At 39.9% G+C, this 23258-nt stretch overlaps 1 protein-coding gene across 1 annotated transcript in view; it reads left to right on the forward strand.

Annotated features, from left to right (window-relative positions):
• LOC126984226 (collagen alpha-1(IV) chain-like) overlaps positions 1 to 23258 on the forward strand; it is a 58360-nt gene that overhangs the window by 16833 nt on the left and 18269 nt on the right. The window contains exons 6-19 of the mRNA XM_050837775.1: positions 1160 to 1412; positions 2091 to 2367; positions 5797 to 5973; positions 6221 to 6382; positions 8351 to 8512; positions 9521 to 9684; positions 10612 to 10706; positions 11887 to 11993; positions 13356 to 13540; positions 16337 to 16543; positions 16903 to 17188; positions 17964 to 18079; positions 20279 to 20369; positions 22941 to 23098. Of these exons, the coding sequence (XP_050693732.1) occupies positions 1160 to 1412; positions 2091 to 2367; positions 5797 to 5973; positions 6221 to 6382; positions 8351 to 8512; positions 9521 to 9684; positions 10612 to 10706; positions 11887 to 11993; positions 13356 to 13540; positions 16337 to 16543; positions 16903 to 17188; positions 17964 to 18079; positions 20279 to 20369; positions 22941 to 23098 (2440 nt within the window). The remainder of the gene's footprint in view (positions 1 to 1159; positions 1413 to 2090; positions 2368 to 5796; positions 5974 to 6220; positions 6383 to 8350; positions 8513 to 9520; positions 9685 to 10611; positions 10707 to 11886; positions 11994 to 13355; positions 13541 to 16336; positions 16544 to 16902; positions 17189 to 17963; positions 18080 to 20278; positions 20370 to 22940; positions 23099 to 23258) is intronic.

Genomic DNA, 23258 nt, shown 5'->3' on the forward strand with positions numbered 1-23258 from the left:
AGAGAGAAGTATGCAGATTACTTCAAAAACATTTCCCATTGGCATTGGGGTAACATAAAGCCTAACGATGTGACAGCTTATCTTGAGGACTTTTTAACATAAATTATATTCTTAAAAGATGGTTATGAATACAGAAGTGCAGGGTATTCAGTTATTATTCACTCCTTTGTGTGTGATGCTCCTGCATGTCAATTCTTGAAATGCATTGTCTCTCATTCAGGATAGAATGGTTGTGAAAGATGTGTTCAAATTGGAAACTATGAAGGACCAATGACATTTCCTGATTGCAATGCTCCAAAATGGACTGATGCAGACTTTGCTTCCATGAAAGATGCTGATCATCATAAAGGCACAAGTCTACTTACGTCTGTTAACATTGGTCTTGGCCGACGGTCTTGACGGTTTTCGCGACTGTCTTGGCGGCAGCCTTGCCGTTCCTTAAAATACAGAATCGCTCTGTATTCGAGAATGAAATGTATCGTTCCGTTTTGAACTAATACGGAACTGTATTTGTTCCGTACAGTATTTTATTATCTGAATGGTCAAGCTGATAAAATTCAGTAACTGGAAGACTGTCGTCAAGACCGTCTGCGACTGTCGGCCAATCATCGACATGGTGCCATTTAAAAAATTGACCGTTGAGACTCGTCTTGAGACTAGTTGGTAGCATGTCGCAGACATTCTGCCAACTAGTTGGCCGAATATCTCAAACAGTCAGCAATCATGGTAGCCGACACCAAGACGCCAAAAAATTGTTGGAGAGTGGGAGCCGACTTGTCAAATGCAGAAGTTGCTGGGTTGTCGTGGCCCAGAGTCGGCACAGTGTGAACGGGACTCAAGTATCAAAATACCTCTGGCCATTTTGTAATACTTAGTTAAGATCTTCTCTTTTTTTTTTTTTTTTTTTAGAAGCAATGCTTCTGTGTTTTCTGTATTTGTTTTTCACTGTTGAGTGCCTCATATATAGTAAAAAAAAAAAATGCTCCAAATCCATTCTTGTTTTTTTGGGCTAGAGTAAAAAGAATAAGGGCTAAAGTCCCAAAATCCTACCCCTATCAATGACCCTGAATGGAATTTAAGTGTAGAGGAGCAAAGTTACTCTGTTATTGTTAATTTGCTCATTTCAGTGTCTTCCTCTAATGATTACTCTCTCCCCCAGGGAACCTATACCTGTGCAGAGTATTGTTGGAGAGTCTGGTGACAAGGGAGACCAAGGGCCATACGGTATAACTGGTGATGAAGGGGACAAGGGTGAGAAAGGTAATGCCGGAGAGAAAGGCTTCAAAGGCCAAAGGGGACCACTGGGTGATAAAGGCAAGCTTGGACGTCAAGGAAGGGTGGGGCCACGTGGACCAAAAGGCTTCAAGGGGGCACCTGGCATTGCTGGCTTCCCTGGACCTAAGGGATTCAAGGTATTGTGGTGTGATTTTTTTAAACACACACACACACACACACACACACACACACACACACACAGAAACAGTTTAACCCCTAAAGGACCGGAGGCAGCTATATCCACTTTACTGGACGAGGACCGGAGGCGGTTGTAACAGCCTTGCTATTTTTACGCCAAATTTAGCTACTTTTTGCTCATTTTTGTAATTCACTCATTGGGAACTCTGCCCGAGAGTTAGTTCGGTTACTCTGTGAGACAGTGTGAGTCTCTGATCTGCTCTCACCATGGCCGCAAGCAGTGACACTGACTCCGATGAGTCGATTTCCTGCCGGCATGCACTCTCCCGCCCTCTGACCTCAACGTCACGCGTATTACCCGCCCGCACTCGACTACCTAGTACACGACTTAGTGAAAGTGCAATAGGACGGGAACTCGAGAAAATTGTCTCCTCGTACCTATTAAGTAATCTTGAGGAACTAGGGCTAACGTTATCTGATTTGAGCATAGAGAGTGACGACACTGCTAATACAGAGGATAGCCTACTGAGAAAGATTTTGCTCAGCCAATATATATATATATATATATATATATATATATATATATATATATATATATATATATATATATATATATATATATATATATATATTTTTTTTTTTTTTTTGTTAAATAGAGTTTACTATACTTACTTCAGGGTGACCAAGGAGAGGTTGGCTATAATGGCCGACCAGGTCCAGTAGGTGATGCTGGCCCCCCGGGGATCCCCGACCCCAGTGACACCATTGTTTATCGAGGGCCTCCTGGACCCCAAGGGGCCTCTGGTCCTCCAGGTGATCCTGGTGAAGATGGCTTTGATGGTCGACCTGGAGGAGTGGGCCTACGTGGCTCTCCAGGCCTCCCAGGACTTCGAGGGGAAGATGGATCACCCGGCACCGCAGGACGCTCAGAGAAGGGAGATGATGGAGATGATGGTAGGTGTTTCTTAAGCTGAAAAAATAAATGATGTAGGCTTTGTACATGACTCAAGCACATTTTTTCAATTAAATTTTAACTTTAAATACTGTAGTTTTGTAACTGGTGTGTACAAGAAAGAATAGAAACAATAACCTTGGAAATAGATAACTTAAAGATACAAAGATAGTATGAGTTTGGAAACACACAGTTGTAAACAGCTGCACATTATTGAAAAAGATATTTCCCTTTCATGCAAAGAATTGAAAATAAGTCTGAAGTTAATAAAACCCTACCATGAAGAATGGATAGCATAACGACAATTGAAAGCAAAAAAATAGAGAAAGGCACAAAGAGATATAGAGAAAGTGCAGAAAAGAATGGAAAAAAAAGAGTCAGAATGTGCCAGTCTTATATATGAGTTAATGGATGTTTAGACCACACAGAGCCTATGGTCCAGACTAGGTGGTCTGTCTACGGTCCAGACTATAGGTGGTCTGTCTCTAAACCTAAGCAAAATGACATTAAACAGCCACCAACACATTCCACCTCTGCCTTACTGTATATTAAGGTGGAGAAAGTGGTTGCCAAGTTTATTTTTAAATTGATTAATGGTGTTACACTAAACTATTGAAGGAATGATCTTATTCCATTCTTATGATTTTTATGATGGTTGGTGAAAGTGAATTTGGTTCAGTCTGAATTTATTTATTTACACTGTGTAGGAACAGTGTTTAATTTTTTTTCCTCTTGAGCTTGAGCAGCTTCCCTTACTTCTGAAAAAAATTATCTCAAGCATTTCCCATTCAAGACATCATTAATTTTCAGTACCATAATTAGGATTAATTTATATTCATAAGGTCATAAAGTATTTTGAAACATTCTCAGTTTTCCTTTGAGGAGGCATTTTGAAATAGAAAACATGAAGCTATAACAGTCTTTTCATAAAAGATTTATTGCATAAGAAATCAACTTGTTAACCTACCTTAAAATTTAAAATAGGTCAACCAAGATGGAGGTATTTAACCCTAAAACATTAACCTTCTGTTCTAATAGCAATTTCACTAAACATGGGTCTCTGAAACCCAAAATTTGGAAATTATAAAAAAAATATAAAAAAAAAAAATAAAAATCGAAATACAGAGCTTCATTGAAATAAAGTTGGTGAAGGGACTTTAGGCTTTCTACTTTGAAGACAGATTACAAAGAGCTGAAAACAAAATCACTTTGCTGTAGAAATGACCACTACAAAGTGTAGTTACCAAGAATATTTTTATTTTTTTATTTTTTTATTTTTTACATTCCACCTATGGTCTCTGTAGGGTTTCTTGGTGGGACCTGGTGGTCAGCCCCAGCCTGTCATGTTACAGGCAAGTTTTATAGCGGCGCCATCCTGTTTAGTTCATGCTGCCCCCTGGAACTCGTCTTTGATCCTCTTTTAGAGAGAATTTAGAGTCTGGGTTGATAGGTGGTCTTCAGGACAGCATGTGGGTAATTACAGGACACTTGGCGGCTGAAAATTATCAGCTTGTAGCAACAGGCAGGATGTGAACCCAGGTCGTTCTGGACTCCGTGTCTGCACACTGACCATTAGGCCTCACTCTTCTGAATGTTTTAAGAAAAATACACTCTAAAAACTTAACAACTGATATCTTTAGCATATATCTCATGTCCTCTCAGGCCCAGTGGGCTATCTCTAAAGGTGTTGCCAGTCATTTCTGTTATAACTCCTGTATAGTAGGTAATCCTGTATAGTAGGAATTAAGGCCAATTTTGAGTTTTGTTCAATAAATTGATTTTGAATATACAATGGCCCTCGTAATTGAACATTAATAAGATATATTCATCTTTTATAACTTCAGTGAATTTGTTCAATAAGAGCACTGGGGGGGTCAATGAAGAGTCGTACATCATGGCAGCCACTATAATTACAATTTGCCTGCGCCACTAACAGGCTGGGGTCACCCAAGAGGCCCCTCAAGACAGCCTACCAGTGGTATAGGCAGCACCTTAAGAAAAAAAAGGATATAGGTCTTAGGGGAAGTCCTGGAACAATACAATGTACCTCAGCCTCATACAGAATTGCCAATGAGGGTGTAGACACACAGCTCTTTGGCAAGTTACACACCTGAATCATGTCTTCCTTTTTGCCCTTGAGAGGCATTGGACACAGCATATAAGATTAAATTTTATAACGCTAAAACCACTGCCTGATAAGGAAACCATGAATAAGCCTGGGTGGTGATCCACACCCAATGTTCACTACACTCTTTATCACTAACCTTGGGTTTCCCACACCTGAACAAACAGCTCCACCCCAAACCAACGAGCAGAGCATGACAGCCTGTCGTTTCCCTAGCACGTCAGGAAGAAACCTGAAGCTACTGGGTTGGCCGTTACTGTGAGAGTATGGGAACCATAAAGAACAACTAGCATCACTAGCGTTGGATTTAATATACCAATAGTTAATTTTCTAGAGTTATTACTTTTGAATTTAGCAGTGTCCTTCTTGTAGTAGGGTACTAACCAAAACTGTACTGTATACTCTTAAGTACTTAAGTACACTGTAAGTAAGGTCTGACTAAGCCATTGTATTATGGTGATATTACATTTTTATTCATGAATGAGAAGTTCCAACATTCTTTACACTTTATTCTCTGTCTAAATGCATTGCTACGAGGAATTGAGACGACATGATTTTGACACGAAAATCTTTAACGTACTTTATGCTTTTGAAAATCACACTGCACACTTCATAAACTTACTATTTTTAGTTTCAACCTGAAGAATCTAACTTTAACACAACACAATAAAAATTGAACATGGCAAAACAAACAAGTAAACGAGGAGTGCAGGGTAGTAAAAAGTCCAGAGGGAAAACAGGAGGAGAGATCTTGTCTCTCCAACCCCTGTGATGACTGGCAGGCAAGTGATATATACATATAGACCTCATTTCTGTAAGAGCTCGGCACAACTATTGGTAGGCCATTGTAGGTGCTTCAAATTAAATGAAATATAAATGTAGTGTCGGTATCATTACTCTGACTCTTAGCTTTCTTTATTAATACAAGAATTGGCCCTCATGCCTACCATAAAGGGAGTATCAATGGTGACATATATTTTTTTTTATGATATAGGAGGCAGACTATGGACAAGACAAAACAAAAGAGAGTCCACAACTTGCTATCCCAAGGAGTAAATACAGTATGCCTCCAAGAGACGAAGATCAATTTTGGTTCAATGTATCTTGATGCTCTGCGCTTGAACATGTTCAGATCATATGAAGGAAGAAATACTGATGAGGGAAGGCACTTCTAGAGTTTACTTGTGAAAGGGTTGAAAGAAGATATAGGTTAACTCTTGTATATGGTAGGTGGATAACATACGGATTATCTTGAGTAGAATAGAAAGTCTTGTATGTGTTGTGTCAGTCTGTCATTCATTTTCAGGATTCCCTGGTTTGTTTGGTCGCCCTGGACCCCGGGGCCGCAGAGGACCACCAGGCATTCCAGGAATAAAGGGTCTTCCTGGTGATCCCGGCATTGGTGTGAAAGGAGCTGATGGGTTCCCAGGCCGACCTGGCATTCCGGGCCTGCCAGGAGATGTGGGCTTTCCAGGACTTCAAGGTGTGTGATGAAGACTGCCCTTACCCTCACTAAACCACCAATAGAACAGTGAAAGAATAGGAGTGTGAAAAAGTCACAGAGAAAATAAAAGAAAATGACTGAATAATTTTTAACTTGGAAAGTGATAAGAATTTTTTTTATTTATTAAATATTAAAAGTTAATGAAATTTTGGGGGGGTATACAAAATAGAATAAAGAAATGAGAACCTTTTTCAGGTCCTCTTTTAACATTCATTATTGTTTTCAGGTCCAAAAGGGTTCCCTGGTCAAGGAGTTAACATTGTTGGCCCCAAGGGACCTAAAGGTCTCAGTGGTCGCCCTGGAGTGCCAGGAACTGCAGGACCTGATGGCCGGGATGGCTTCCCTGGCCGGAAGGGAATAATGGGGGACACCTGCATCCCTGCTGAGAGTGAGTGCATGTGGAACAGGATGGACAGATGAGTAGCTACATTGCAGTTTCTCCCTTGCTTCCTATTTACCAGGGTAGTGGATTCACTACCTAAAGTAATCAACTGAGACTTGTTTTCAAAGATAAGCTTTATAAACTGCGATTTGGAGATGGAACCCAATAAGTGTAGCTTGCCACCTGTATACTAGGTAAGCACATTGTACAACTAGGTAAATACACATGGGACTCCACAGGTCAAGCCGTGTCAATGTGTGGTTTTCAGGTTTTGTAAGTTTTCTAAAATACAGATAATGAAAATTTGAATTCATCTATGTTTTTTTTATTTGAAATATCAATATAGTATCGTTTTCGCCTATCGGACTTATTGCTAGCTAGTATCGGAATCGTGGATTTATATCGGGTATCGGTTATCGCCTATATTTGTGTCTCCAGTTAACCCCTTGATTGCGGATTTCCTACAGTCAGACATCACCAAGCTACAGGAATGGAACAAAAAGTGGCTGCTACAATTCAATGAAGAAAAACATAAAGTCATGCACCTTGGTAGGGAATATCCAGCATACCAATACCACATGGGAAACACACCACTATCCACCACAGAGACAGAGAAAGACCTGGAAGTATATGTAACCAGGCTAACAGTGAAAACCAAATCCGTGCCAATCGCAGCAGACGTGTTAACGAATATCGGTTATCACCGATAAGGTTTTCCATTACCAGTTATCACTTATCGCTGTAGGCATAGGCAGGAGGAAATACAGATGAAGGAAGATTGTTCCAGAGTTTACCAGCGTGGGGGATGAAAGAGTGAAGATGCTGGTTAACTCGTGCGTAAGGGATTTGCACAGTAAAGGGATGAGCTTGAGTAGAAAGTCGCGTGCGGCGAGGCCGCGGGAGGGGGTAAGGCATGCAGTTAGCAAGTTCAGAAGAGTTGCTGGAAGGCTGAATCAGACAAACAGTACCACCATCCTCGTCTAGAATGACACTCTGTACATATAAATACAACTTGTACAAAGTGTTGCTCTAGAAACAGCGGGGATGGTGGTAGTGGTACTGTATGTCTGAGTCAGCCTTCCAGCAACTCTTAATTATGGTTAAAAAGCTTTGTGAGACTGTACAGGTCTATGCTTGCTGGTCTGAGCATGCGCAGTTCACGAGAGACCAGTGTTTGTAAACAAAAGCGCCAGCTTTTGACGTTGGGGACGCCAAATAACACAACACCAGTTCAGGTGTTTCTAGTATTACCGTCCATAGGTACGTGTCAACGTGTGGTTTTCAGGTTTTGTAAGTTTTCAAAAATACAGATAATGAAAATTTGAATTCAACTATGTTTTTTTATTTGAAATATCAATATAGTATCGTTTTTGCCCATCGAACTTATTGCTAGCTAGTATCAGAATTGTGGATTTATATCGGGTATCGGTTATCGGTTATCGCCTATATTTGTCTCAAGTTAACGAATATCGGTTATCACCGATAAGGTTTTCCATTATCAGTTATCGGTTATCGGGAATAAGGTTTTCTGTTATTGTGCCCAGTTATGGGCACAAACTATCTATTTACCTGTCAATGTTAACTTCAGAACAAAGCCTTTGTTTCGTCGTTACTTTCGCATTAATTAAGATTAGTAAAATAAATTAATCAAACAACCTGAAAAGAGATACATAAGCTATATGGAAGAGGTAGACAGGTGAGACCTAATTGTGAAGTTAAGAGTGTAGATACAGTAAAAGTTGTAAGGTTTACACGAACCTTGCTATTTGGTGCTTTTCCTGTGTATTGAGTTCATATCTCCACTCATTGGATTTCAGGGTGAAAGATCTTGCTGGTAGGTACTGTTGATTGAATGATTATTGAGATTTGCATATGTATTCAAAATTTTTATCACAAAATTCTTATTTCAGAATATAGGGCTAATAATATGTTGCAAATTGCAGACTATTTATTTCTTATTTTCATGCCTTTCAGGGACCCCGTGCGAGAAGGGAGATCCTGGTAATCCAGGTCCAGCTGGAATACCGGGGCAGCCAGGCCCACCTGGGCTGGTGGGTCCGAGGGGCCCAAAGGGTATCAGTGGAAGTGTTGGGCTGCCGGGCTTGAGGGGTCTTGATGGGGCGCCAGGTGGTCGGGGTGAGTCTTTTCTTGTTTCTTGCCTGCAGGGAGCAAAAGATGAGATCATGCTTGTGTTGTATTATATTCTTATTTATTTTATTCACTTTTTTTTTATTATGTGGATTTTTTCCTGGATTGGTTGCATAGCAAGGTTACTCTATGTTTCAGTTCCTCTGATTGGCACAGAGGGAGTGGTTCATCTTTACTCATACCTTTGACTTCTCTTCATGATGGTTTTTTATCCCCTTGCTCTTCCATCACATTTTACAAAGAAGTCAATTATGTATTAATTTGATTTGTCTCATTTAAAATAAGGCTTTCCAAGGAGATTGATAAAATAGATGGAGAAACATGTGTAAACAAATTAATTAAAAAATATGTACTATACAGACAATTGAGAAAAGAAATCACAAGAGAAACCATAAAATAATCGTCATCAGAAATGGTGTTTCAGTGTAAAACAAATAATTTCTCATGGAAAGTAATCTGTGCTAGAACCTGAATAAGGTCCTGAAGCACTTTACCCTAAGGTAGACTTGACCCAAAGGGGAATAAAGATGTAAGACAGCAGCATTCATACCATGCAGATCAAGAAATACTTAAAGAACTGTTGTTTAAAGGGAGAAAATGTAGATAAAAACATGTTTTATGTTACTTAGGCTAACTATGAATATACACACTGAAAGATAAGAAGATTGAATAGTTATAAATGTGTTTTTAGATAATGTGGCAAAAAAATATGACCTTTAAAAAATCAAATCATATACACTTTTTCATTAGTAGTTGAACTTATTAAACCCCAAGTTGTATTAATGTCATGCAAAAACTAACAAAGTATAGTTCGTAAGAGCTATTATGAGTAAGGTAACTACACTTGCAGTCTCTGTTAACCATCGTGTATCCTGGAGTATATTTTTATCCTTCTATTTCTCTCTTAGATGCTTCTTTTTCATGTGAAAAGAATGTCTAGTAAAAAAATGATTATTATTTATATTACTAAAGTTTTACTTTGTTGGTGGTGGACAGGGTTCAATGGCAGGCAAGGAAGGAAGGGTGAGCGAGGTGATTTGATACCTGGGGCCTTGACCAAGGGCCGGCAGGGTAGTGACGGCTACCCAGGGTTCAAAGGTTGGAAGGGCGAGCAAGGAGACAGAGGATTTGATGGACGAGATGGCTTACAAGGCACACCTGTGAGTGGCGGAGAAGTAATCTAACTTATGAAACTATGCATCTTACTCCTCTTCATCCTTCATATCCTCTTTTTTTCTGTCTTGAATGCATTTTTTTAATGTTATAGTGAGTCCTTTATTTAAGAACCTATTTAATGAGTCAGATTTGTTGAACCATGCAAACATACAAGAAGAAATGATAACTTTTTGTATGACACCTTTTATATTATTATTTAATAAAGCAACATAGTTTGAAGCAAACCTGTTAACAAAATGTTGTTTCCTCTAGGTAATATTGTCATAAAACAAAATCAACTACTGTAAACAACATCGTTTGCTTTCATTTATACATCTCCATGTATCAATTTTTAATATTGGATGTAATGCCTTGGTGTTCCTTCCTGAAAGTCAGTTAAAGGGCTTACTCTCCTTGCAGTTTGCACTGTGTACCTCTTTTCAGCTTATATGATCATGCTTACAAGTTACCAGTTCATAAAAAAAAAAAAAAAAATGTTTGAGTTGAAACACAGAACTTTTTATCACTACTTCATGAAGTTTGTTCCCTTTGTTGACAAAGTAAGCATAAAGTCATCAAAGAAAGTTCATGGTTGAACTGTGAACTATAGATGTGGATAGTAGTGTTAAAGTAACAAAAAGAATATATGAATAGTAATTTCAATTTTTAATCACTAATATAATAATCCCTTGTATGGTAGATATGCTATTTCTAGTCTTTGGTAGAAATTCTCAGCAGGTTTATGTTCTGGGGCCTCCTGTATAATTCCATCTGTCGAAGCATTTCCATAGGATAATCTTAATGTACCAAGTATGATTAGATTTATTACTTTGCTAATCATAAGTAGCTTGGGGCCCCAAGCAGTTGCATGTATTACTTTTACCTAAAACCAACTCTGGAATGCCAGTTAGTGTGTATGCTTATTTCACCAGGGACAATTTGGGGATAGAGGAGAACCAGGAATAAATGGCTTCCCTGGTAGAATTGGTGACCCAGGACAATCAGAGAATGGCTTGCCAGGAATCCCGTAAGTGTTTCCCCTATGTTTTTTTTTTTTTCAGGAGTTCCATGTGCTCAGCTTTACTCTTTAGTCTATTTCATAGCTACCAGTACTCAGACATTAATGTATTGTAGAGCTGGCCAAAAGTTTAGCAGTCATGCATACACTCAGGAGGCAGAACATAAATGAACCATCAGTCATTCACTCAGTCAGGAGGCAGAACATAAATGAACCATCAGTCATTCACTCAGTCAGGAGGCAGAACATAAATGAACCATCAGTCATTCACTCACCCAGGAGGCAGAACATAAATGAACCATCAGTCATTCACTCACCCAGGAGGCAGAATATAAATGAACCATCAGTCATTCACTCACTCAGGAGGCAGAACATAAATGAACCATCAGTCATTCACTCACTCAGGAGGCAGAACATAAATGAACCATCAGTCATTCACTCACCCAGGAGGCAGAACATAAATGAACCATCAGTCATTCACTCACCCAGGAGGCAGAACATAAATGAACCATCAGTCATTCACTCACCCAGGAGGCAGAACATAAATGAACCATCAGTCATTCACTCACCCAGGAGGCAGAACATAAATGAACCATCAGTCATTCACTCACCCAGGAGGCAGAACATAAATGAACCATCAGTCATTCACTCACCCAGGAGGCAGAACATAAATGAACCATCAGTCATTCACTCACCCAGGAGGCAGAACATAAATGAACCATCAGTCATGCATACACTCACACTGTTTTAACAAAGGAGTATCAAGACAGTTTCAAAGTTCAAAGTTGACCCTTTCTGTTGGCCATTCCAGCTATTCTTTTCATAGGAGCAGCACTTAGTGAACTTCCTCTCCTTAAGCTACTTTCTTCCTGTAAAAAAATATATACTGGAAATAAATGGTCATTATTTTCTGGACTGCAGTTATTCTTGTCTCATTATTTATATTTAGTACATATGTAATGGTGGTTGACAAAATGAAAGACTGAGATTTAATATATGTATATCAGTATTTAATTTAAGGTTTAGGGGTTGGCAAAAGTTACATTCTGTGACATCATTTCCTACTGTGGCTCCACAAGAATATTTTTATATTGCATGTGAAAACTTTTCAAGAGAAATTTAGACAGCCATTTGGACCTTTAACACACAGAACATAGAATTAGAAACTAAAGCAGACTGTATATTGCAGAGGAAATAATGGTACGAAGGGTGAACCTGGAGATGTAGGTGAGGCAGGCATCGTGATTGTTGCGGGCAGCTGGCTTACTGAAGCAAAGGGAGTTAATGGATCCAAAGGTTGGTGTTACATTACCTCCTTTATGGTAGAACTATTACATATTGTTTATGTCAGTGTCTCCCAGATCATCTTTCATGATAAGCTGTGATGGAATTTAGGAATATCGTATGCTCCTCCTTAATGTTTGCATGTGGCTGTTGGCTCTTGTTGAGTGCAGATGTGTCTTCCCTCCTTCCCTCCCTTACCTGTCCTGACACAAAGCTAAGTGAATCCACATATATACATTTGGGAAATTAACCTCAACCTAAGAGGCTAATGTTGATCACCAATTAAAATCAAGGGGAGGTGGTGGCTGAGTGTTTAGCTTGCGGGCCCTGCATTTACTGTCTTCTGGACGATGCGAGTTTGAATCCATTGCTACCACCTGGGATTTTTCAGTCACTGCCGAGTGGCCTAAGACTACCCACATGCTGTCCTAAAGACCACCCATCAACCTGGACTCTAGAAGAACTGTCCAAGTCATTCAAGAATGAGCTCTGGGGGGGCAGCATGAGCCAAGAATGCATGGCGCCACTATAAACACTTGCCTGCACTATGATGGGCTTGGGCCGACCACCAGGTCCCTGAAGAAAGCGTACCGGCGCAATAGGCTATCACGTAAAAAAAAAAAAAAAAAAAAAAAAGGAACATGAATTACATACTATCTCAAGCTAAGACAAAAATAGAATTGGCCAAATCTAATCTGCCACTTAGCTGTGGATTTTGGAGACTCGGGAGACGATGTTGTGGAAGTAATTGTAGAACCGAATAGTGGCAAAAACGGCTGGATTTGGTCCACTCGATTCCTCGTGTCGAGTAGCTTGATGCCATTACTTAAACTTGGTCTGGGTATTTGATGCTAACAGCCTTATTTTCCTTTGTTATATTTCTCAAGTTTGGGAATTTTAGTGCGCGGAAAAGAATTTTAGTAGCACAGAGATGTGTTTCATATCCAAACAGAAAAAAAAGAGGTGATATTTGACTAAAAACAAATCTCATCTTTAACAACAAGAAAGTGTTTCTGTCCAGCCCTAGAATGAAGAATTGCATGAAAGTAATGAAATCTTTTCCCAGGCTTGTTTCTCCATGATCCACAATGTGTCTTGTGTCTGTGTTTGTAAAAAAATTAACACTAAGGAAAAGGCTGGGAAGCATCCACTGATCATACCAAGGCTGTAGTTACAACAGTAATTGCAACACTACTTTTCCCTTCAATACCTCTCAGCCTAAAAAGTTCAGTCAAACTGAAAAACATATTCCATGCTTTCTAAAGACTATGCTACAGACACAGATACAGAGAGGCAGACATGAATCATGGACAGATGGTGCCTGGCCATATGGTGCAAGCTATACTGACTCTTCCTCTACGACCTGTTCCTCAGGTATGAAAGGAGAAAAGGGCTACAGAGGTATAACTGGTGATGTTGGTCTACCTGGTCGAAAGGGAGATATTGGCTTTTCCCTCAGAGGTGATCAAGGTCCCAAGGGTTACCCAGGTTTGCCGGGCGACGTTGGACGGGTTGGCAGAAAGGGAGACCCAGGTGATAATGGCATTTCAGGATTATATGTAAGTATCATATTTCTATAGTCTTGTACCATTTTCACAGTTTTATAGATCTCTTGTCATGTTACTTATGATAATTTTTTGCACTTTCCTACTTCCCTACAGATTATGTCCCTCTTTCTGTATCATTATCTCCAGTTTCCTTTTAGGCTGTTCTATCTCTGCTGTGGTAGATGGTCACTGTTCTTCCCCTAAACCTATTAACGGTGGTGTCCCACAGGGCTCTGTCCTGTCTCCCAAAAAATATATATATGCTGTGGGGTGTGATGATTGATTGATAGTTTATTGTTGCAAGTAAAACAACAAAGGAGAAGGAAGAAGAGTGTCAAGGAACTAGAGAAAGAAGACAGTAATGGTACATACATTATTACGGTTGGCCCTCCACCACCAGTTTTTCTCCACTCATGCCCCACAAGATATAAAAATTTAATATTACCATAAAAATCTGGGTTACATCATGTTTTATCAGGCATACTGCTGTGCCTTCTTGCTATGCACATACTCTGTCACATTTCTCATTAAAAGAATTTTCATGCAAGTTCTTGAGAATCTACATTTTTCAGTCACAAAGTAAAATTACACCTTCCAGAGTTAAAGCTCCAAAAAAGTGGTGCACTCGACCCTTGATTTCCTGGACCAGTGACATCTCAAGTAATGGATGGCTTACTCTTTTGATTGTGTGGCGCCTTTGTCATTAAGCCGCGAATTTTGGAAAATCAACCGCTGTGGTGCGAATCGCCATAACTCCCTCATTTCTAGGGCTACAGTAAAGTTTTGGGTATCAATCGACGGCAAAATGAAAGGGCTATATTTTTTAATAAGCAACCGGGCTTGAAAGCCGACTCAAAAGGGTCAAATATCGAATAGATTCGCAAAAAACGACTCGGAAAAAAAACTATTTTTGAGTTCCCATAATTGAAACCCACAAATGTTTTGAGGATTTCAAAAAAACTTATTTAGCAAATGATTTAGCCCTGCCAATGTGCTTTCCAATATGGTGCATAACATTTCCCTACTCCCAGTAGTTTCGTCGCTAGAACTCAAAACGTAAACCCTGTCGAGAGCGATTTTGACGAACTCCAGACACTTTGCCGTTTTTGTTTAGTGTGGCCTTGCTATTGCCTCTAGAAGACTGTAATTTGGCAAAAAATGGTTGAACACTAAAAAAATAAGAAATAACATGTATAATAAGGTGCTTAATATAGGTTGATTTATATAGTGAAATGATTATTTTTTTTTTTTTTTTTTTTTTAGATATCTTAAAGTGGTTTTAATACAAGTTAGTCAACATATTAAAGTGTTCATAAATAAAATTAGAGGAATTGAACAACTCCGAACAAGAATTTGCAGCTTAGTGAATTAGTGCTGCCCTGTTGTGGAGGGAACATGATCATACAACAACACACGCCTACTCAGCAAGTAGCAAGTGTTGCAGACATTGGCCAGGTGAAGGAATCTGTTGAATGGCCAGACTTTTGTTTCGATACCTGGACTTGGCCATGCATATGTCCGGCAACTGCCAGACTTAGCAGAACCCATTTTTTTATACCTGGATCCTGTTTTTGTTCCTGGACTTGACCAGACATATGTCTGACAATTGCTGAACCCTGGATGTTGTCCAGGAAATCCAAAAGCTGAGAAATTGAGGGTCAAGTGTACATGCATTGATAAGTCTGGATTTGGTTAAATGTGCTTAAGAAGTGGAAATAAACACAGCTCAGCCTGTGACTATGTTCAGTGTTATCTTGTGAGTGGCAGCTTGATCACACTGTGCAAAATTCAAGTATGTCTCACTACTAAAGTTACTGCCACAGTAGGCATAAACTAACTACGTACAGAGAAATTAGAAAATGTAGAGGTATTTCTCATCTCTTCATCCTGCTATGCCCCTCAACGTCAGCGGGATTCTAAGCAGTATGGGTGACAAGTGAATCGTTATCTCCTGACAATCCCCTTCCCCTTCCCTTCTCCACTTATGGTGTAGCTAAGCATAATAATACATAATCGACAGACATGTCTGTAAAACGTAAGCTCATTTTTATAAAAACTGATGATGGTGAAGATGAAATACAATGTGAAGAAGAGTTCACAGTGAGAGAAAGCAACTAGATAAGAGGAGAAGGAGAGAGCAAAGGGGCGAGGGTTCTCAGTTCCCACACAGTCATACTGCCTTCCTGTTAGTCTGCATCCCATCATAGCGCCACTGCCATAATCACAACCATAGACTACTGTCACAACTAAATTAAGTTTTTACCAAAGATATTGTAAGTTAGATTGTACCACCAGCTGGCAGTCAGACTAAAGTGTGGCACCTGTTTTAAAATGTAAATGTGAAAATAGTGGAGATTGCATTCCAAAACAACATAAAAGAGTATATATTTGTAAATGTTGAAACACCAAAATGTTAGATAATGAATGGAAAATAATGGCTTTTTTTTTTTTTTTTTTTTTTTTATCAGTAAATCCCATGCATGTATCAACAAAAATTAACTCCAGTTATCAAATCTGCCAGTGTTTTTTAAACCTAGGTTACACAAATTTGATGATTTTCCTGCACCAGTTTTTAGCATCAGTAATTACTGTATGGCAAAAAATTCATAGTCTTACAACAGGGCTGACCCATGTTCATTCAACAGAATTGTAGGCATGCCGATCATTACATAGGTACAACAGTGCTGATACATATTCATTCAGCAGAACTGCAAACATTACAATATTATACATCTGCAAAAGTGCTGATACACGTTCATTCTGCAGTACTTTAGGCATTGAAATATTACAACTAATGCTGCACAACAGGGGCTCAAAGGCATCAAAGGTGAGGAAGGTGAGGATGGCATCAGTGGATTGCCGGGTCCTTCAGGAGTACCAGGTCGAGCAGGAGAGAAGGGTGAGCGTGGACTTGACGGCATCCCTGGGAGCAAGGGCTACTTTGGTCTACCTGGCTCTCCTGGCATAAGAGGACCAAAAGGAGCCCCGGGAGATGCGGGATTCTCAGGCCGCAAGGTAAAACAGATTATTACTGCATATACACTCGTATTAGAGATAATATCATGTAAGTCAGCACCTCAGAACTGTATAACTGAGAAATAAATTTAACCCTCTAGGAAAATAATGTTGATGTAACACCTCTAAACTTGGCCTTGAAAAATTTACTTAAAGATCTCAACTTCTACACAAGTATAAAGAGTACTGTTACTGATGTTCAGGAACCATCAGCATGCTTTTCTTTTACTTTAAAGTTGGTGGTTAAAGAGACTTGGGATAGATTCAAAGCTCTGTTATGATGATCCTTTGGTTGAGAAATTTCTTAATTTATGTATAAGTTATTGATGTGTGTAGCTGAATGTTGTGTCTCTCTTCAGGGTACCAAGGGAGAGATTGGTGACAGCATCAAAGGTCGACCTGGGGTTGCTGGCAGACCAGGGCGTCAGGGCTTTTCTGGTCTTCCTGGCCAACGAGGTCCCCCAGGGTCAGCAGGCCTACCAGGACCCAGAGGCAGCAAGGGCATGCGAGGGGATGCAGGATTTGCAGGCATTGTTGGGCTTCAGGGTGACAAAGGCAGGGATGGACCTCTTGGCAGTGAGGGTTCTCCAGGCAGGAATGGCATCATTGGTCCCAAGGGAGAGCGTGGCTTTATGGGCATCCTAGGTAAGTTAAAGTATACCACATTTCCTACTAAAGAAGGTTGAGGTAAAGGACCAGGTATCCCACTCAACTATTTTTGGCATTAATACTTTATCAGAATTGTGAAAGAGCCTTCTTGATATCCCACCCTGATTTTGCAGGTTACAGGGTCACTGAAAATGATAATATTGATGATGATGAATTGTTTAAGGTTATAAATTTAACAGAAAGTTGAATGGACAATGAAGAAATTCTTACTGTTCAGAATACAGCATTATTTTTTCTCAAGGGCAAAAAAAGTCAAAATGAGAAAAAAAAGCCTTCTGAACACTGCCCCTATAAAAAGAGTTCTGAAAAGTGGCCAAAAGAGAGGTCAATTTTGGGAGGAGAAGTGTCTTGATACTCTCCTCTTGAAAGAGTTCCAGATGTAGGCAGGAAGAAATACAGACAATGAAAGAGTGTTCCAGAGTTTGGCAGTGAAAGGGATGAAAGAATGAAGATGCTGTTTAACTCTTGCATAAGGTGACAGTATAAGGATGAGCTAGAGTAGAAAGTCAAGTGCAGAGGGACTGCTGGAGGGGGGGGGGGGGGGGAGAGGCATTCAATTAACAAGTTCAGATGAGTAGTCAGCATGAAGATTTCAAGAAAAGATAGAGAGAGAGGCAACATAGCAACAGAATTTAAAGAGGTAGAAGACTGTCAGTAAGAGGTTGATGAGACAAAGAGTCTTAGAATTGGCCCTCAAAAGAAAAATTACTTCTGCACATGCTGTTGTAATGTTGGTATATTTGTCCTACAGGTAATCCTGGTGAAAGTGGTGATGATGGGTTGCCTGGTCCTATTGGTCCAAAGGGAGAGACAGGAGACATTGGACCACTAGGTGAACGAGGCTTCCCAGGTGATTCTGGGCCCAAGGTAAACTAAACATTTTCATTGAGTTGAAATAAGGTTTCAGTGAGTCATCAGCTAAGTTAACCCATTCCTAGCAGCAGAGAGGAAGGGTGTACCACCAAATAAAAGTTGTCTATATAAAGAATTTGCTGCACAGTTGCTATCCATATACAGAGGCATTGTCCGCCCCCGTATGGAGTATGCATCTTGCGTGTGGGGGGCTCCACTCACACAGCTCTCTTGGACAGAGTGGAGTCTAAGGCTCTTTGTCTCATCAGCTCTCCTCTTCTTACTGATAGTCTTCTGCCTCTTAATTTCTGCCGCCATGTTGCCTCTCTATCTTCTATCGATATTTTCACGTTGACTGCTCTTCTGAACTTGCTAACTGCATGCCTCCCCCCCTCCTGCGGCCCCGGTGCACGTGACTTTCTACTCATGCTCATCCCTATACTGTCCAAACCCCTTATGCAAGAGGTAACCAACATCTTCACTCTTTCATCCCTCACGCTGGTAAACTCTGGAACAATCTTCCTTCTTCTGTATTTCCTCCTGCCTACGACTTGAGCTCTTTCAAGAGAAGGGTATCTGGACACCTCTCCTCCCGAAATTGACCTCTCTTTCGGCCACCTCTTTGGATTCTTTTTGGGAGCAGCGAGTAGCAGGATTTTTAAATTTTTTATTATTGTTTACTTTTTTTGTGCCCTTGAGTTGTATCCTTTGTTGTAAAAAAAAACAAGTCTGTATATAGTTTCCTTGCATATGATGTATTCCAGACTGATATCTATATATAGACACTTGCAAAATGAAAGGCATATATGAATCTATATACAGATGTTTTTGTATATTTTTTGTCATAAATGAGTTATAATATGCATGATGCACACACGCACACACACACACACACACACACTAGAGGAAAATGAGAAGAAATTGTTTAAGGAAAATGAGGAGCTAAAGGATAAAGTAGCAAAGTACGAAAGATCAATGAAGGAAGGTTTGGGAGTGGTAAGAAAGGAAAATCAAAACTTGAAGGAATTGGTAAACAAAGAAGAACAAAGAGTTAGAGAAGAGGTGAAGACATGGAGAGTGGAGAATGAAAAAGCAAATGTAAGCCTAAGAGAAATAATAGAACAGCAATTGAAAGAGGATAAAGAAGACGTGGAGAAAGAGGTAGTCAAGGCCTTAAAGAAAAATGAAGAATTAGTGAGAGAAGTAGCGGACAAAAAAAGAAGTGTTGTTATTTTTGGGATGAAAGAAAAGAATATAACATATAAACCAAAAAGGGATAAAGAGGAACTGAAATCAGTCAAAGACCTGCTCAAGAACCTAAATGATGCAGAAAGGCAGAGTATTGAGGAGGAAGTAGACGAGATTTATAGAATGGGTCCATTTATTGAAGGGAAAACTAGACCAGTTACGTTAAAACTAAAATCACAAAAGGCAACCGAAGACATACTATATAGAACAACCAAACTAAAAAAAACGGAAGGATGTAAGGATATATATATATAAAGAAAAATAGAAATGAAGAAGAAAGGATGAGATGGAATGAATTACTGGCAGAGACAAAAGTAAAAAATAACGCAAGATCTGAGGAAGAAAAAGAAACATTTTTTTGGAGAATTTCAGGGGATTGAATCAAAAAATGGTTCATAAGGGAGAAGAGAAAGGGGAGAGAAAACTAGATAAGAAAGATACAGAGAGGGGAATAAGAATACTGTACACAAATGTAGATGGGTTGATCTCTAGTAAAATAGAGCTGCAAGATTATCTAAAAGAGAGGGATCCCATGATAGTTTGCCTAACTGAAACTAAACTAAAAGAAAACATCCAAATTGAGTTAGATGGAAGATACAATGTGTGGAGGGAGGATAGAATGGGCAAAGGCGGAGGAGGAGTGGTGATAATGATAAAGAAAGAGTTATTAGTAAAATCAGTAGAATTTGGAGAAGGAAAAGCAGAGATAGTGAGTGTAAGCTTGGAAAACAAGAATAGAGAAAGGATGACGATTGCAGTAACATATGTACCACCAAAAACTACATCATGGAGTAAAGAAGATTATGAAAACATGATTGATGACACCATACCTAGTATATGTAAACGATATGTCAGAGCGAGTAAACAGTAAATGTAAACATAAACATAAAATAACAAATAAATTAATAAATAAATAAGTAAACTAATAGCCCTGGTCATCTAATTATTTTGTCTCATATTCCCCAGGGCCCAAAGGGTTTCCCAGGAGAGCCAGGTTACCGAGGGCCGCCGGGACTCAATGGCACCTTCTATGGACATGGAAGTGATGGAGAAAAAGGTGAGGCCATGACCTTGCTCAAATGGGCAGTAATGTAGTTTTGAATGTAGTTACTGACCTGTCTGCTGGTAGAAATTAAAGCTATTGTAGTTATTTAGCTGTCTGCAAGTTACAGTAATACCTCGGTTAACGAGTGCCCCGTAGTTTACAAGCATGAGCATGAACGAGCACGAGTTCCCTGTGTTCACCGCAAGACAGAGCACTCAGAGTGAAAAACAGTGGGAATGGGGTCGCAAGCTGGTGTCACACTCAACCAAGGTCTGTTGCCTGTATCCACAATGTAAACAAACCAGTCACTCTGTATCCACATGGCGCCATTTGCAAAAGTAAGGGCTGTTCTGGCTTGTGGTGCTGTTATTCAAATTATGGACTTGTTGCTACAGTTAAATGGAAGGAAGAAGCAGTTGTGGGTATGATCAAGGCTTCAAAGATGGGAGGACAGGAGTGCTTACTCAAACCAACAACTCGCTCCTGGTTAGGTGCATGGGCAACCGTGGTTGGTCCTGGCTTGAATGGTTGGAGGAAAACGCCCAGTGTGACACCTCCCTCATTCCATGTTGTACACTCGCAGAGGTAGCACCCGCGAGCTCATGTCCGCATATGTTTGTGCCCTAGTGTGCGATCTGTGTGTTTTGAGCACTGTATTATTACAATTTTTTTTGTATAATATACAGGTAACTCGATTTATGCGAGTTTGGTTTGCGCGTTTTTTAAATAACGCGGGGTCCAAAATCCAAATAAATGTTTAATTTACATATTTTTTTCACTTATATGTGATATTTTATGGATTGGCCACCAGATGTCTTACGCAACTGGACTCACACGGCGCTCAGTTCTTCCCGCGCGCCACTTGAACAACAATACAGTACCCACGCTGCCACGCTACTCAACAATAGGGGTGGGCAGGTACCAGTACCAGTACCGGTACTAACGGTACCAACTATATGGTACAGTACCGGTTCCAGACTGCTCGGTACCAGTACCAATACTAGCCAGTCGCTCATGGTGTCCCTCATTTCTTCCTCACACAAATGAGGCTGATACTGAGTGCCTGAGTGGATATCTCAGCGATATGGATATTCATTATCTCTCTCTCTCTCTCTCTCTCTCTCTCTCTCTCTCTCTCTCTCTCTTTTTTTTTACACGGCCAGAGTAAACTCTTCCACAGGGACAGAATACACCTGTCTCCCATCAGGGCAGCCAGATTTGGAAGGCTCCTCAATGACGCAGTACGTGACACCCGATCAAAAAACGACTCAGCCACGTCCCTCCATCCCACCCGTGTAAATAGACGCCATTCATCGCAACAAACTCATAACCTTGAACCCACCAGTACCTCCACCTCTATTACCAAGCCTCAAGATAACCTAAGAGTCCTTAGTTTCAATGCGCGTAGCCTAAGAAACAAGTTTGATGAACTGAGATGTCTTGCTCTGACAGAAAATTTTGACGTAATTGCTATAACCGAAATATTTATCGACACCACAAATATTGATTTAAGTACAGAATACAACATAGATGGCTACAGACTCTTCAACAAAGATCATGTAAACCGTAGAGGTGGTGGTGTCGCCCTTTTTGTCAAAAGCTATTTGCAACCCACTGACAAAACACCAGGAGACAGTAACGTTGAACATTTGTGCGTGCGAGTAAACATTGCAAAGGTCAATTTAAATATATCTGTCACCCACAGGCCTCCGGGGCAATCACTCGATGCCGATCTTGAAATGTACAGTGTTTTAAGGCAGTCACTTAATAACAGCGACTCACTGATTTTAGGAGACTTTAACCTCCCCCATATCAACTGGGCGACACTGTCAGGTACAGAAGGCGAGTCACATAGAATGATCGAATTTTTAAAAGAAAATTATCTAAGCCAAATGGTTTCTGAACCAAATCGACAAAATAACATACTAGACCTTGTTATAAAAAACCAAGATAACCTAGTCAGTAATGTCACGGTAGGAGAACACCTCGGTTCTTGCGATGATAAATTAGTCCGCGTTGACATTAGAGCTCAAACATCAGTGACTGAAAATAAAGTAAAGGTGCCTGATTTCAAAAGAGCTGACTTCGTAGAAATCTGACGAAAACTGAGGTATGAGTATTTCTTTCTTTCCATTGGCTCTCGACTTAGCTCGCATGAAAATTATTTCTTGCATGAATGGTGGGTGACCTCAATTTTACTGATGACTTCCATTAACCCACCACTTGTATAAGCAGGGATATTATAAAGTCTTCTTATCTAGTCTTTCACAGCTTGGTGCAATGAAATTTTTCATGCTTACTGGTATTTTAAATGTGCCATATGCATGACCCCTCTTTCTACAGTTCTGCTGCACATTATGCTATTCTCTTTATTTTTAAACTATGGGAAGACATAGTTTTGCTGTTTTATGGCATTACAATATAGAATGTGTTAAAATGAGTATAAAGTTACCACATGAACTAAACTGTTTTTTTATTATTTTTTCCAATATGCTTGATTGGAAAAGGGATGTTTGTATTAGACATCCCTTTCTTTGTTTTGTTCTTAGTCAAGATCTTTCAATGTTTTCTTCTATTGGCCAGGGTTCCCGGGTGTTAATGGACTATCAGGACCACCTGGACCAGTAGGCCTCAGAGGCCTGCCTGGATTGCCGGGAATCAACTATGAAGGTGCCAAAGGACGCGAGGGGCCTTTTGGTCTCAGGGGTTTACCCGGAGAACAAGGCAGACTAGGACTCAAGGTAATGATACAACAGGAAGCTGTACCTTTCATAAAAGTTTTCACTCCTATTATTTTCTGAATAGGTATCACTACAGTTTTATTTATTTACTTTTTTTTTTTTTTTTTTTTACATCAAAGGATGCGGCTCAAGGGCAACAAAAAGAGTAAAAAAAAAAAAA

The sequence above is a fragment of the Eriocheir sinensis genome, chromosome 56 (genome assembly GCF_024679095.1).
Source record: "Eriocheir sinensis breed Jianghai 21 chromosome 56, ASM2467909v1, whole genome shotgun sequence".
Taxonomy (NCBI): Eukaryota; Metazoa; Arthropoda; class Malacostraca; order Decapoda; family Varunidae; genus Eriocheir; species Eriocheir sinensis.